Here is a 16,784-nt window from a genome sequence, read left to right as displayed (position 1 = left end):
GCTGCTGAATGTGGAATCTGCTAAAGGACCTCCCTTACCTAAAATCAAATGTATTTCCAGCACAAAGAACATCTTAATCAACCCAAAGAGCCTAGAAGAGAGCATATTTCTCCAATATTCAATTCATAGTTGAGGCTGGATCAGGTGACACTGAAACCTCCCTCAGTCATAGGCTGAGGCTCTGCTCTCTCCAGTTGGTTTTTAGCCTCCCCCCCAGCCAGTTGCACCAGTTGGTTGCAACTACCCGAGTCTGGTTCTGTCTGAGGTTTCTTCCTGTTAAGAGTTTTTTTTTTTTTTTTTCCCCTCTTGAAGCTACTCCTATATAAATAAAATAAAAGTGAGTTGAATGGAAAACATCTTACATTGTGCGCAACATATTAGTGTACAACTTTGGAGGGATAAAAGATAGGTAAAAGAAAAAACCAGCAAGCTTTGGTTGAGGCATGAAATTTATAGAAAATAATTTGAATACAAAAAGTCACATGCTGAAACATCATGGATACAAACCCACTACCATTAACAACTCATGACCTTCTCTGACCTTGCTGGTCATAACTTAAATGAGTACAACTAAACCCATTACCTCAAACTTAAACTGTCATAAATATCCACAAATGAATGTAAAAGGTAACCTAAACTAAATACTCATACCACATTTAAATTGATATACAATATACACATTAAAAATCGGCTGAACTTACAGACAGCAGTGTCCTGTCTTACATGTGCAGCTATCAAATGTTGCATTGCTTTGTTTTTTTTTTAAAAGTCCCACAAATGGGCACATAAAAAGGCACCTTCGTCAGTCCAGTCTGAACAAAACAGCAGTTTTAACATCCACACTATGCTGCAAGTTCTCAATTATGGAAGTGCTGGTGTTAACGGCAGTTTTACATAGACATGTGCTACAAACAGAAGAAAGACGAAACACATTGATGCATTTCAACCAGGCAGGTACAAAAAGGAGCGACCGTCACTGGCAGGAAGGGATTTAACATTTCAATGTGCAAAGACACAGCTTAAAAGAAATGAGCACAGATCCTCAGTGTTCAGAGTGTGAAACAAAGACTTCAGAGATATTCAAACTATGACTAAAACAGCCTGATAGAACTGTAGTGGAAAAACACAACTTAAATATAATTTGATTTCACTTCAAGCCTACATAATTTTCCCCATAAAGAGAGTGCATAAACACCCTAATGTACAACAAACTGAGGTCTTATAAAATAAAGCACAAGGAATTCAAGATACAGACCAAACAATACTTTAAATCTTCACCATTATATACAAAATAATATTCTCCTTTTAGACAAAATGCAAGGTTCAAATTTTTACAGAGGCCATGCTTGGATATTAAGTGAAAACATCAAATGCAGAGATTCATTCAGGTCTTCAGACATTTGCTTACGGGGCTCCCGGAAGGTCACAATGGGTGTTCTTATGCTCGATGCTATGCATCACTTCCCCATTTGATCCAAAGAGAAAGTCTGAATGTATTATGATGTAATAATTATGTAAAGTGTTAGAGCTGCTGATTATAACCACAAGTAGGCAGAACCCTTGCTGGCAAATTAATACACACCTGCCTGAGCTACAAGTCTAGATGTACTAGAACCATAGTAGTGTGTGCCGTGTGTACTAGCAAGTCTCCTGCCATATCGGATAGAAGAAAAGGGGTCAAATGAGTGTCTGCTCAACCAGCATCACCTGTGGTAAGTGCCAGTACCGGTGCCTTTCACACTGAACACATGATATCAAGTAATGTAGGATGCAACACCTTGTAGGATGTTTATCGGCCAAGGGAAATTCAAGAGGTAATGGAAACGTTACTGCACATGTATTAATGTACGTCTTTCAGTTTCATTGTGACATTCTGGAGGCACTATTATTATTACTATTACAGACATTTAGCCTAAGTAGACCCACATCAACTCAGCAAATTTCAATACTTTCGACCACATCAAAAAACATGTCCCCACACTATTTTCTGGATTAATGCATCACTAGACAGCAGATCACTACAACCATCAAAGCTGTTAAACAAAAATAGTTATTTAATGCCATTTGTCACCACTGATTTACACTGATCAACAGAACAATTATCTCAGCAGGAGATCAAGGGTCTACCCGTTAGACGACTCTCACAACTAGACTGACCTGCTGTACGGCAGAATAGTCTTCCTCCCTCGCCTCAATAAATACAAACGAGCTGTTTACAGTTTAACTAATGCACAGCACAGCTAAAAGCAGTGCCGAATGCATACCACAGTAAAAGTGTTTTTTCATCTCAACAGGAGCTAGGAGAACTAAAGATAGTACAACCTTGCACTCTGAAGCATGAAGCACACACGCACACCCACACAATCTTAAAGCAATGAAAGGGAAGCTAAACAAACCTGTGACACTACCCTGAGTATGGGATAAAAACTCCACCCAACCAGAAAGAGTGGGAGTGAGCAGAATTGGAGCAGTTTCCCTAACTAAAGGGGCCCTTTTGTTGCATACTTATAAAAATATCAAGTGGATTGGGTTGTTTTCTGATGTGGCCTCTTCTGTATTGCTACAACAAAGCTTAAAAAAAAATCCACTGGCTCGATGTTACTATTAAGGCAACTGTTGTAGTGAAAGGAAATCTCCAGGCAGCCGACACCGTGAACTCAAACTAGGTGAAAGTTGAGGCATTCCACACTGCACTCACTGACTCACCTCTCCACAAGCCTTATGAGAGAAACAAGGCAGTGTCCTTTCATTACTCCCAAAGGCGCTAGGAGGGGCAACTAGGCTTACCTGACATTTCATTGCACACTTTACAGAGGAAGACAATATGAATTAAATATATAAGTTATAGGTTCAATTAAAAAATGAAGTGTTTGTCGATTTGTAAGGGACTGATTTAAAGGTTCCAACAGTCCTGATGTGTCAGCTTTATAGTGCAACAAGGTTCTCGGCCATGTAACACAGGCTGTAGAAGTTACAGCCAATGCAGCAGAGGTTGCACAGAGAGGACAGCAGTCTGTAGAGCCAAAGGCGGCTGCTGAGGTGTCTGTATTTGACATCTGTCTCACATAGTTTAGCGTAAGCTTCACGGTTGGATGACAGCCCGATATCCTGACCCAGTCCGCATGCCTGCTCAATAAGATGCATGTCAGCCATAATCTCTGATGTCATTTGGCCAAACCACTGAGCATTGACGGCCGAAACCGTCACGGACACAAAGAAGATGAAGATCTGGTGGCAAAAGCAGAGAAAAAGATTTAGGAAATGTTTCAAAATGAGTGTCATGCAATGTAATAATATGATAAAACAAAACATACCTGAAAGGCTTCTCTGTCATCCAACATGTCACTTGGGTGATACACAGCATAGATAGTGAGGTTAAAGAAAGCACAGGCTGAACCGAGGTGGAGATAGAACGGGACCAGACGACTCTGAATAAAGCCATACGTGTGTCTGTTCAGGTGGTTGTTCATCACAAAACCTGAGCAGAATCGAGGACATTAACTCCACAGGCAAAATCAATACTATTTTATTTAAAAAAAAAAAAAAAGTTTTTTATTATCTCACAGCAGTAACAACAAAGTCTGAAATCAAGTTTCATCTCAAAATTATAATTATATAATATAGATACAGGAATACATTTACATGCAGAGTTTTTAGTGGCACTGACATAATATGACCACAGTTATACCAAAGAATCAAGATGAAAAGAAACATACTGCAGCGTTAAAGCTAACAGGAAGGTCAGGTCACAAGTTTGTGAAGGGCATTCCTCCACAAGCAAGGAATGCACACACCTTATAATAACAAATTCAATATGTGTAAACTTTGCAAGCTACAAAAAGCCAGGTGCAACCAATGCATTGCACTTTAAAAGCATTGTATGCTTGATGATTCTGAAACTAAAAGTGTGTCACAAACATCCACGGTATCGTTTTGTCCTCATCTTTCTGTCCCATGATATGCATGTGGTGGTGTTAATGGGTAATCTGGTGAAAGCAATCATGTTTAGAGACTGTAAAGTTACCAAGTGAAATTCAAATGTGTCAGAATAGTGGCACTAATTTCTTTTAGTCATGGCCAAGTGATGGGCCTGTAAGAACCAAAACCTAAAAACCGAAGTATGACATGAATTGGGGTTTTGCAGAACTGTTACAACCCCCCCCTGCCCCCGGACATACTGAACACACACTCTGATCCAGTTGTGTCACATTCAGGATGGCTGAGACTACACTGATACCAGGGTTTTTTCTCCAGTTTTCACTAGAAAAAAAACTGTGCTTCAGTAATGATTATAAACTAAACAGGTATCTCTTTATTGACCACTTGTACTTCCTATCATTCTCTTATCCTGTATTTGTGTGCATGTTTATACCCACCTGAAACGAACGTGACCCAAATCTGCATCCCCCAATAAGTGGAGATCAGAATCAGCTGCAGTAGCTTCACAGTGAAGGTGGGCTCTTGGTCAGTGGGCATGCTTTCTCCACGGCCTCCCTCTCCTCTAGGATCAAGTGTGCAAAACAGGTAATGCTTTTTATCTCCCACCACCTGGGGTTTTCCTCTTTTTTTCCCCCCTGAATGGAGGACTAGCAGGAGTACTCAGCTGCAAACATGCAAAATCAAAGTGCCATTAGCTACAAATTTTGGCTTTAAATGCCGAATTATCAGCAAATTATTTGCTACTGTGGCAAATCTTCCACAGTAGCAATAAACTTTTGACACAGCTTTACAAACAAAGCTTATCGATCTTTCCAAATAACAATACATGCAATAAAGTAGGCTTTTGCTTCCGTCACTGATGAAATCAGAGCACCTTAAACGATTTTAGAAACTTTCCTGTTAGGTTGCGGAAACTAATATATTTTCAAAATTAATAAAATTACGAAAATCGTACTAAATACAGTAAACCGACAACAGATACATCTTATTTAATACGTAGTTTATTTTAAGGAGCTGCAGAGGCGGTGTCTAATGTGTTGGGCATGAAAATATTCAGTTAATCTGGAACACCTCTGTTGCACATAAAACTACACACGGAACTTCAGCTACAACTCAGAAGTGCTGTGATAATTTTTCACTCGAAGGTGGTTCGATAGCTTTAAGTTTTAACGAGTCGTGTGGCTTCTACAAATCGTCAAAGTCACCTTTACAATAATAAGTCACGGCTAACGAAAATTGCTGGGTAGCTGTAGTAACAAAACTACACTGACTGACAGCTAACAGGTAGCTAAGGTTAACTGTGTGACTCACTTTATAAAACGTTTACTGAATAGCTAACTGAGAGCTTTATAATGATAAAAGAAAGAAGACTTAATGCTATAAACAATGTGAAGAACCTACCTGTGCTGGCAAAAGACTGCGGGCGCCTTGCTGCAGTTGACTTTATAGTAAACTTACCAAACCGGCTGGCAGCTACTATCGCTGTCTGTAGAAAGGGCGGACCCGCGAAGATGTCCCCTGGAAAAACTTCTCGTGTAGTCTTAACAGCAGATACTCGTTCCCCCTCAACGGGTAAAAGTTTCCATACACTCTGCAGTAAGAAAAAAATAAATTAAAAAATAAATTGTGGTAACTAGGATGACTTTGGAAAGTAGCCCACTCCTCGTGTCCCTCTAGAAGTAAAACGATGTAATTTAATAGCTCATGACACTAGTTTTAAAGCATAATCTTCAAAATTAGCAAACCACAAATTTACAGACCACATGGGAATGTAGGATTGGATATTCTGCAGACACAGTCGGTGACCCCCAACTGTCTAAGTCTGTGGTGAGTTCATTAATCTACCTCTGCATGTCTTCTTTTGTATACTTTGCAGTTGAAGGCAGATATTTTACTGCGGCTACATTTATCTGTGATGTGGTTTAAAGTGTCTCGTTTATGCCTCTTGTAGTATTATCTTTAATGTAATCAGGTCTTACTTTGCATTTCAGTATAATCTCTGTTTCGATTATCAGCTTTACATGCTCTGCCCTCTGGTGACAGTAAGCAGCTACAGCATGTAGATGGTAGTCTGTAAAGTTGTGCATAGGTTTGGGTAAATGGTAAATGGCCTTTACACAGCGCTTTACACATCCAGTCATCCACCCATTCACACACAGGTGATGGCAAGCTACATTGTAGCCACAGCCACCCTGGGGCGCACTGACAGAGGCGAGGCTGCCACTGGCGCCACCGGGCCCTCTGACCACCACCAGTAGGCAACGGGTGAAGTGTCTTGCCCAAGGACACAACGACCGAGACTGTCCAAGCCGGGGCTCGAACCGGCAACCTTCCGATTACAAGGCGAACTTCCAACTCTTGAGCCACGATCAGTTCACAACCACAGGAGCAGTTCACAACCACACCTGTTCTTTTGAGTCTTTTCCTCAAGGAGAGGAACGGGACGTATTTTGGACACTCATTAAAGTAAACATTCCAGCCTCAGTGAATATCATAGTTAAATAAAAACAACAATGCCTCCTCATACTCACTGTACAGACTTTTACCAGAATGACAAAACTAAATATGTTTCTGTTGTATTTTTATTTAATGTATTATTTATTTCAGACAGTATTTTTTCACACGTAGTTTTAATTCCTAGTATAGTTTCAGTTGATTATAATAACCTTGTTAAAAACTAGTTATAAAATGGGTGGCTATAATTTATCTGACATTTCAAATAATGTGAAATAACTGATGGGAAAAAGGCATGGTAATGAGCTTTATTGTAGGAAAAGTTATAATTACATGTTATACATACCTGGAAATATAGTATAACCATACACTGATATCAAAATAAGTTACAATATATACTTTTTAAAACTGAAAAACAGGAACCATGTATTATACATGTCTTCAAAGTGTATGGCACTTAGGGGAACAATAAGACAAAATTGCCAAACAGGGAGAAGTTGCATAATATGTGCAGTATTAAACAGTTTGAAGATGAACTAAGCATTGCATTTTCATATGAAGGCAAAAAAGTCACAAAAAACCCTTCATAATAAAATGCTTCTGCTTCTTTGTCACACTGATAAAAATGTCCCCACAGGCTGGTTTCCAAAATAAGTATTTCAGTGTGATTAGTCCCACTTTAGAAAATTTTGAGCTCTCTTTTTTTCCTAGAAACATTCAAAATGTAGCAGCTTTCACGAAAGCGTGAGCTGCCGACAGAAGCTTCGTGTATCTGCGACACGGGGCTGAATTCAGGCACCAGGTGATGGGAGATAGGGGTCAATGTCGGGCAGATTTACAGATTTTGTCATAGACTTCTGGAAAGGCTTCTTTACAACCTAATTCATCTCTCAATTTGTGGTACAACTGTCCATCAAACATCTCCCAGAACTCCTCTCGTTCCATGTAGACATCTGCATACAACATCTGGAATCTACATGCCAATGAAACAGCAAAAGCAGTGTGAATTAAAGCAAAATATTTCATATCACTTTTGTTTCAGATGCTTCAATTTGTTTGCTTAATTTGAGACTCACCCATGAACATCTCTGACAAACTTCTCCAGCTGGCTTGTTGACGATTTAGCTTCAAAATGTTTGACTTTAGGTTCCCCATAAGCCCCGATATCTACATACAGCTCCTCCTCTTGACCTTTGGGGTGAACCATCCCTCTGCCTGGTGGCAGCAGGAATGGACACAGCCACAGTGGGTACACCTAAAACAACACAAACCATTTCAATATTAAAGCACAAGTACCTCATACATAAACTAAGTGCCCGGCACACTGATCCATATTTGACTCTTACTTCAATGTCCTTGTGGAAGCATGTGATGGCATCCTGCAGATGTTTCATGGGTACCAGCATGTCCTGGACCACGTGGTGCTGCTCATAGAGACGTCTGATGGTTTCTCCCTGAGTGAGCTTCAGCAGCGAGATCTTGGGAGGCACCATCCAGCCGAAAAGCCAGCGGAACACGGGGTTGTTGCCAAACGGAATAATATCCTGCGGAAAAGGCACAAATGTACGCAGAGATACTAAAATGTCCCTCTATAATAGAGTGCTGACTCTTTTTTTTTTTTTTTTTTTTTAAAGTGGAGAATTCCCTGTACTTGATTTTCATGATTCATTGTCTGATTTTAAAATCACAGATCACATCCTTTTTTTTCCTGTTTATATATTTTTAAAATTTAAAATTCAAAAGAAACAGAACATGTAGACACACAAACATACGTAAAAATATAAAAGAAAATAATAAAAGAAAATCAGGTTTTAAAAAACTCTTTTTTTCTTGAAAGTTTTATTTCTATCACAGTGAGAATTTTAATTAAATATGACAGTCCTGAAAATACAGTATACCACGACTCTGCTATCAAAATAAGTTACAATATATAAAAACAGGATTTTAGGATTCTTCTTATTAATCACAGTCTGTAGCCCAAAATTAGAAGTAAAAAGTAATTGCTTTGAAACTGTAAGCTGCACAGAGAACTGATTCATAATCACAGACCAGGGTTAGAATAGCAAGCTGTGACCAGATGTACTAGGATATTGTGATAACTGTTGACCCTACATTTGACATATTATTGATTCTGACATATACTGATCAAGGATAACATTATGACCACTGTTTGTGATGGCTAGACGACTGAGTCAGAGCATCTCCAAATCTGTGTATCTATCAGAAGCGCTCCAAGGAAGCGACAGGGTCATGGGCCGCCAAGAATCACTGTCACTGATGCATGTGGGGATCGAAGGCCTGCTCATGTGGTCTGATCAAACAGACAAGCTGTAGCTCAAACTGCCCAAAAATTTAATGGTGGTTCTGATGGATGGCCAGATGTGTGTCCATCTCTTATCTGATGAATACCTGGCAGCAGAATGTGGTATAGGGAAAAGGGAAGCCGGCAGAGGCTGTGGGCATTGTTCTCCTGGGAAACCCTGGATCCTGCCATCCATGCGGATGTTACTTTGACAGGTACCAACCTACCTAAGCAATGTTGCAGAGCATTTACAGCCTTTCATAGAAACAGTATTCCCTGCTGGCTGTGATATCTTTCAGCAGGATAATGCGTCCTGCCATAAAACAAAAATGGTTTAGGAATGGTTTGAGAAGCACAACAAAAACTTTGAGTTGTTGACTTGGCCCCCAGATTTCCCAGATCCAATCAAGCATCTGTGGGACAAGCAAATCCTGGACAATTAAATGCAATCCATGGAGGCCCCACCTCACAACTTTCAGGATTAAGGATCTGTTGCTAACATCTTGGTGCCACAGTACACATTAGGGGTCCAGAGGAGTCCATGTCTCGACTGGGCGACCAAATATTAGGCAGGTGGTTATAATGTTGTGCCTGATCAGTGTGTCAAATAGCATGGTAGCATCAGTACTGGCTTTAGTCTTCTTACTTTCCACCGGAGGGCAGTGTTAACCTACCAATCACGGTCTGACTCCACCATGTCCAACAACAAAAACGATTCCTATCACAGATTGTCAGTTAGCGATTTAATCAAATCATCATTAAGCCCTGTTTCTGCCTGCTTTTCCCTGCACTGTCAACAAACACAAAATCCTTTGGAAAACAGAGCATCCAAAAGCCCAGAGGTGACTCAACTAAATCTGTCAAACCAATACAATGCATAATTCATCACACCATTTACTGTTACAGAAACAAAGGATGCCAAGCCCTCCTCACTAATGGCTAATGGTGTGTGAGGGTGAGGGATAGGGATAGAGAGACAGAAAGAGACAAAGAGCATGCATTAGAGCCTACTAAAGAGAAGTAAGACAGCAAATTGGTAAGATGATGACAAGCTAAAATGTGACAGATTTATGCACCCCCTCAATATAATCCTAAAGCAGATAAAATCTGTTGTGTGTGAGTACCTGAAGCTCCCAGAAGATACTGCGTGTGTGTCTGTGATAGTAGTGTCTCAGAGGGATGTACTCAACTCCAGCGCAGTCTTTCTTCAGGTAGCCCTCCACGTGTTTAAAGAACCAGGGTTTAAAGTGCAGGCCGATTCTGTTAATCTGATGTTGAAGAGGAAACGGGAAGGTTAATATGATAAAACAAATGAAAACAAATCGCAAGCACAGTCAAAGATGCCTTACCTTGTCAGGCTCTGCGTGGTCAGTCATGGTTCCTGTCATGATAACAGCACTATCCAGACTATACTGGAGTCCCTCAACAAATGTGTTCTGCTTGTTCGCAGAAGCTTCGGTGAAGCGTTTACAGATGTTCTCAAGCCCTCTGACTGGCTCATAGTGCAGCTTCACCCAAGGCTTAGCTGGGACTATTTTAATCTCAGCGGCAACCAAGAAGCCCAGAGTTCCACAGGACCACGGGACGGCGTGGAATAGATCCGTGTTCTCCTCCTTTATGAAGAAGAAAAAAATTTTCAAAAGTGTGTGGCCCTCTTCTGAATATGATGGTGAAGAGCCAGGCTTTCTGAGATTAGGCTATTTGTCTCAGTTTTTCTCACATACTTCACAGTAGCGACCAGTTTATCTTCTCACAAAGATCACGCTGTCTGCTTTTGGGGTGAAAAATCATAACATGCAAGTGTGACAAACCAGAAACGGGGCTTGGAACACAGTGTATTTGTCTTTGATGAACCACATTACTGTGTTTAGTTATTTTATTTTACCAGCAAACAGTTGTCATCTTTTGATTCTACATTATAGAACAACGTCTGATAAATAGCCTATTTTTAGCTCGAGAGCGTTAGAGGGAATTACGCAGGAATTTTTACTCAATCCTTGCCCATTTCTGGTAAACAGAAGGATTTAAAATAGATAATATTAACTAGAATAGACTAAACAGAGACAAAAATGATAATCATAACATCAGTGACATAGTAGCTCACCCCAATTCAGAGGTTACTGAAATGTATGAAGTACAGAAAGAAAACTATAGTTTGTGCTGTTATTGGTTGGCTGTATTACACAAACTAATGAGAATACAAATCTATTGTGAAGTCATTGAGGCTCACAATCATATCCAGGACAAATGAATTTCCTTTAGCTAAAATCTAGGACTACTAGCGATTGTTATGAAAAATGTAAAACTGCCTGTAAAATGACCAATGTGACACTGATCTTAAGCACAATTGGGATGAAGACTCATCAGGGGTGGGCAATTAATTTTCCCAAGTGGCCACATGAAAAACTAGGCTTGCTGCGGAGGGCAAAACCATCAAACTTATAAAGAGATGAAGTTATTATTTAGCAGAACTGAGTTCAGCTTAAGCTGGGATAGGCTCCAGCACCCTCCTATGCGACCCTGCTAAGGATACGTGGAAGAGAATGGAAGAAACAGTCGTAGTTTCTCACGTGGCCTATTAGGAAAATTAATAGCCCACCCTTGCATTAGGTGATCAGTGTGCACAAGTTTCACTAAAATCTGATCATAACTTGAGGAGGAGTACTGATTTGTGAACTGTGCAGAAACAGATTAGCCCACTGGTCCTTTGACCAGGTGAGCTAAGAAGGAGAAATGTTTCTATCCACTGAAACTGAGGGTAAAAGTTTCCATAGTTATTTTTCATGGTGGAATTTTAGTGCTTTCTTGCTAATGAACCTTCTACCATGAATTAAAACCATGCTAATATAGTGAACACCAGATACTCCATCTGAGCAAAGCTGATTTCACTGCCTATGGATATTTCTTCAAATATAAAAGCAGAGACAGCGTAATTGAAATCATAATTTTGTTATCTCAAAAAGCAGAGATAATTTAGTAAGGCATGAGTGCAAGGATGGCATACTAACCCACAAAACTCTCTTTAGAATACAAGCTCCTGGACTCAGACATATATCATCTATATACTTAACACAAAATCAATACTCACCTCTGTGCAGCGTACTAAACTGCCATCAGCTAGAACCAGTTCATAGGCAACACAGATGTGCTGAAACAGCCCATAAATATGGGATGACGACTCTATGCCGGTACCCATCACTAGCCCACCTGAGAGAGGACAGAGAATCATAAACGTCCTTTACTAATTCAATTTCTACCCGGGTGAGTACAACACCAGGCGGACACATGAGCAGACAGGAACATCTGCCTGCTGTGAGTGTGTGTGTGTGTGTGTGCGCGCGTGTGTGGACATGAGGATAAATGAATGTACTGCGGCCTGATTGGAAAACATTAGACTGTTGATGCGTTGTTTATAACATCAGGAAATCCATTATGAAACCCAATCCAGGGGTGCTTCCAACACTGCAGCCATTTCCTCCCAGTTTCGTCTTTTGAGCTACAACATCAGTCCTCTAACGCGATTAGAAAAGTCGTTGAGGCTCTAAACAGGATGCAGTGACTGACAGAGGAAATGCAGGATTTACATCAGTGAAATCGGTGTCGACATCATCGGTACATCTCTCTATTTGCAGAAACCACAGAAGGTGCCGATCCATGATTCCAATGAAAATAAAGCACAACGTACCCACAGTGAGGTCATCCAGCTCTGGCAGCACTGGCAATGTCCAGCCGATGGAATTGAGGAGAGCGGTGACTTGACCCATGTTTGCCAGCGGTTCAACTCTAACCACCTAAAAAACAAATATATTTTTAAGTAACAATCCACCAGCAGGTTCTCCTGCTTCCACCTCACCCTCCTTTGTCACACCAACCCCTCTGCATGTCCTTCTTCACTACAGCTTCCTCTTTTGCTTCTGCCTGCCAACTCTATATTCAACACTATCCCTCCTCAAACACATGTCCAAATCATGTTGCCTCTCTATCTTTGTCTCAAAAGATAGATCCTCACAATTTACGTGGAACTCGTGCCTGCATGAAAGTATTGAGCCAAATAATTAGACAATCTGCCTTGCAGAAATAAACACTTTCTGTGAATGTAAGAAATGGCCTCAGTCTATCCATCCATGTACAAACTGTTTGATTCCAACACTGTCTGGACTATTTGGACTGCATGGACTACATGGACATTTATAAACTGCTCAGTCTACCTTAAAGACTAAGGGTTAAGGACGATCAATAATTTTCAGTCGCTGGTCGAGAATAGTTTTCCGCTTTTAATTAGGTCTTCAATTTCTCTCAAAGTTTTAACACTTAACATTAATGTCTGGTTAAGATATTGCAATAATTCACCCAACTTTTATCTGATTGGCTCATTGTTGCTGAGTTTTATAAATAAACAGACAAAATCAATCAAATAGCTGCCATTCACATCATAAAACAAGACGTGGTAAATTAACATAGCCATTCTTTTCCCTACAGATAGAAAGTTTTTATTATTGCGGCAATATGTTTTAATGATAGATGTCAAAGTGCAATTTTTTAAAATAATACCTCTATTGTATTTTCATTACTATCTGACTTACTATCTGGGGAACTTGACAGAACTGAGCCCAGGTTGATGCTGTTTCATCGGTTACAAATATTTCTGGTTGAGTTCACAGATACGAAACACTTGGAGTTGAGTTTGTCGCCCCCTCATACCTGCCTCTTTGTGTCCACCTCTAGAATGTCCATCATGTTGATCATAATGTTCTTGTGGGTTTTCTTGTACTTGCCCACTCTGAGAGACACGGTGAGCCAGCCGGGGCGACCTGTACACATGTAGGTCTTAGCGCCCTCCTTTCTCCAGTCGCGCACCTGAAATGTCACATATGGAGATGTCATGGTTGGTATCCATTAGGTGACAATGTATATGAGAGGACATTTTTCCTAAGATAGGTTTCCTGTATATGAAAGCCTGCATGACATGGGGATAAGCAAAATCCTTTTAGTGATACAGCTGTTGAGTGATCAGTTAATAAGTTTAAGTTACTGAATAACTGATTCCCTTTAAATGAGTCTAATTAGTTGAGGTGAAGCCACACCACTGTTTAACTTTACAAAGCTGCTTGTAATCCACAGAATATACACACACAGTACATCTGTTATCCCATCTGAATCAAAAGCAGCCTGTTAAAAGTTTTCACAAGCATGACTCACTGCAAACAACACATGAAACTTTATGATCAATAACTATTTGACTGTAATTGTTATTGATCATTAAATATCATGGTGGCCCAAATTAAAAGGGACGACTCTGCAACATGAATGAAACATTGAGATGTAATAGAAATGAAGCTGCGTGCCTTATTAGTTTAGTAATGATGGATTGCATTTATATAGTAATGACTGAAAAGGACAGTGCAGCTCTGACACCTGTTCGCGCGGACACGCTCACCTGTCTCTGGATGTCTCGCACGCGCTGGTCGTGCAGTTTGGGCGCAGAACACATCTTGAAAATGAGCCACGCTCTCGCACAGTAATACGCATCAAATATAACGGAGAGCGGCAGCAGGAACAAGCACACAAATATCCACCTCTGGTGAACTATCACGTAATCTAGACCTTTGACTTTGATCCACAGCAGGAACAAAACCACCAAACCTCCTAAATACAACAGTGGAACCATCGTGTCCGGGCAGATCGGCACTCACTCTCCTCTCTTTCCAAACTAAAGATATCCGCTTCACTTCTCAGCTGGGGAAGTAGCGCTTTGGTGAACTCTGTATTGATTATCCCAACCCTCAAAACTCGATTTCTGATCACCCCTTCGCTGGGATAGGTGAGCACGGCTAGGTGGTAGGCAAGCCCCTCCCCTGCTTAACATTGATTGGGCGATAATACCAAAGGGGCGGAACATGTCATGTAAGCTTTAAGTTAACTGGTCCACTAAGTGACTGAAGGGAATGCCAGAAAAGTAGCCTTTTTGTTGTTTACCCAATCACGGAGCACGTAGGCTGTCACACCATGCACCCTGTCCTCAAGACTGTGTTACAACACTGTATTTACACAGTATCACAGGTTGGACCTTGTAGTTTAATGCGGACACTTTAAGTTTAAATTAACTTCTGTAGTTTATTGCAGAAGCAGGCTTTGTCATAATCAGTGCATGAATGCACTCCCAACATGTCCATGGCTGTAGGTCAGTTACATGCATTGTTTTCCCCATCTTTTATAAAGTAACTGGTCCATTAGATACATGTTCATTTATAGTGTGCGCATGTAAATCAGTGGATAGTAATAAACCTAAGTGCGCCTACCCCCTTTGGTGCAGATTAGCTGTTGAAAGGAGAGACATTAATGATCCTTTCTGGTCGAATCAAAGCAGCCTACCTTTCCACAGTATTGGCATCATTAGGTTAAATGTCTGGAGTTTGTGTTTACTACTAATAGCAAAATTAAAAAGCTAAAATTGTAACAATTACACCTTTTAAAATAAAAGCTGACCTATATCTGAATACATTTTCACAAGCATGCGCTTAGCCAGCTATGAGGCCACCAAAGTTCACAGTGTGGTCTTTTTTTAATTCATTTTTTTAAATTTTATTTTGGAGTTTAAAATAAAAATTGAAGCCAAATGAAAGTAGACACTCAGTTTCAGATTATTTTTGGTATTTAGATTGGACATCCCTTTTTTTGGTCCTCTCAGCCATACAGCTGTGTCTGTGAGCTCACAAGCCCCACACACTTGCTGTTCGAACTTTCTGTCTCTGAGGGGCAAAAAGATAGGTGGTGGACTTGATATGGCAGACTTGAAGATGTTAAGGCTTTTTTCTACAGTGGTCAAGATGGACAGATTAGAAATGACATCGAGCCAGCTCAGGTTCCAGCGGTTTGGAGACAAAGTTAGAGAAGAAAAGCTGAGATGGTTTGGACATGTGCAGAGGACAGATAGACTCGACAAAGGATGTAAGAGATGGAGCTACCAGCCATGAAGAGACGAGGAAGACCACAGAGAAAATGTAGTGCGAATGTTGTGCGAATGCTGTTTGTTGATTACAGTTCAGCGTTTAACACAATAGTGCCCTGCAGACTGTTCACAAAGCTGAGGGATCTGGGACTTAACAGCCGTCTGTGTGCATGGGTGTTGGACTTCCTCACTGGCAGAACTCAGGTGGTGAGGGTGGGCAGGTGCTTCTCCAACAGCATCACCATCAACACAGGAGCACCTCAGGGATGTGTCCTCTCGCCACTGCTCTACTCCCTCTACACTTCAGACTGTGTGGCCACCCATGGCTCCAACACCATTGTGAAGTTTGCTGACGACACAGTGGTGTTGGGTGCCATCTCCAACAACGATGAGGCGGCCTACATGGATGAAGTGAAGAATCTGGCATCGTGGTGCCAGGACAACCACCTCCAGCTGAACGTCAGCAAGACCAAGGAGCTGGTGGTGGACTTCAGAAGGGGTCAGCACAGAGACTACAAGCCCATCATCATCAATGGAGCTCCAGTGGAGAGGGTGCAGTCCTTCAAGTATCTTGGTGTCCACATCTCCTCAGACCTGACATGGTCTGCCCACATTCAGGTCCAGACCAAAAAGGCTAGGCAGCGCCTGTATCACCTACGACAACTGAGGAAGTTCAGGGTCTCTCCAAAGATCCTCAGGATTTTCTATACAGGCGCTGTGGAGAGCATCCTCACACAGAACATGACATCGTGGTTTGGGAACAGCTGTGTGAAGGACCAAAAAGCTCTCCAGAGAGTGATCCGTACAGCAGAACGCTGCTGCAGGATTGCTCTCCCCCCGCTTCAGGACACCTACACCAGGAGATGCCGGACTAGAGCAGCGCAGATACTGAAGGACCCGTCCCATCCTGGCAACAAACTGTTCCAACTTCTGCAATCTGGTAGAAGGTTCCGCATCTTCCGGGCAAGGACAGAGAGACTCAAGAGGAGCTTCTATCCCCAAGCCATCCGTGCCCTAAACACACACACCCGCCCTCTCACATCATCTATAATTGACTGAGACAGGACTCTTCCAGACACTAAACCAAGGCACAATGTACATTTCAAATTCCTTTAATTTTAAATATGTTTATATTGTCTC

General features: G+C 41.2%; 2 protein-coding genes across 2 annotated transcripts; both read right to left on the bottom strand.

The window, feature by feature from the left end:
- Positions 1–754: 754 nt before the first annotated feature.
- On the bottom strand, positions 755–5,778 carry si:ch211-121a2.4 (transmembrane protein 205). The gene is made up of 5 exons (XM_040040141.1): positions 5,700–5,778; positions 5,341–5,530; positions 4,377–4,499; positions 3,315–3,478; positions 755–3,228 (listed from the first exon to the last, which is right to left on the bottom strand). Exons 3-5 carry the CDS (start codon positions 4,474–4,476, stop codon positions 2,926–2,928), a joined length of 567 nt encoding a protein of 188 aa, XP_039896075.1. The 5' UTR covers positions 4,477–4,499; positions 5,341–5,530; positions 5,700–5,778; the 3' UTR covers positions 755–2,925.
- Positions 5,779–6,676: 898 nt separating this feature from the next.
- dhcr24 (24-dehydrocholesterol reductase) lies at positions 6,677–14,484 on the bottom strand. The gene is made up of 9 exons (XM_040040424.1): positions 14,133–14,484; positions 13,397–13,552; positions 12,381–12,486; positions 11,784–11,902; positions 10,045–10,308; positions 9,820–9,963; positions 7,740–7,937; positions 7,470–7,648; positions 6,677–7,366 (listed from the first exon to the last, which is right to left on the bottom strand). The coding sequence occupies exons 1-9, from the start codon at positions 14,361–14,363 to the stop codon at positions 7,213–7,215; spliced, it is 1,551 nt and encodes a 516-aa protein (XP_039896358.1). The 5' UTR covers positions 14,364–14,484; the 3' UTR covers positions 6,677–7,212.
- Positions 14,485–16,784: the final 2,300 nt, after the last annotated feature.

The sequence above is a fragment of the Simochromis diagramma genome, unplaced genomic scaffold (assembly GCF_900408965.1).
Source record: "Simochromis diagramma unplaced genomic scaffold, fSimDia1.1 OVJJ01000026.1, whole genome shotgun sequence".
NCBI classification, from domain to species: domain Eukaryota; kingdom Metazoa; phylum Chordata; class Actinopteri; order Cichliformes; family Cichlidae; genus Simochromis; species Simochromis diagramma.
This window is presented reverse-complemented; position numbering and strand designations above follow the sequence as displayed.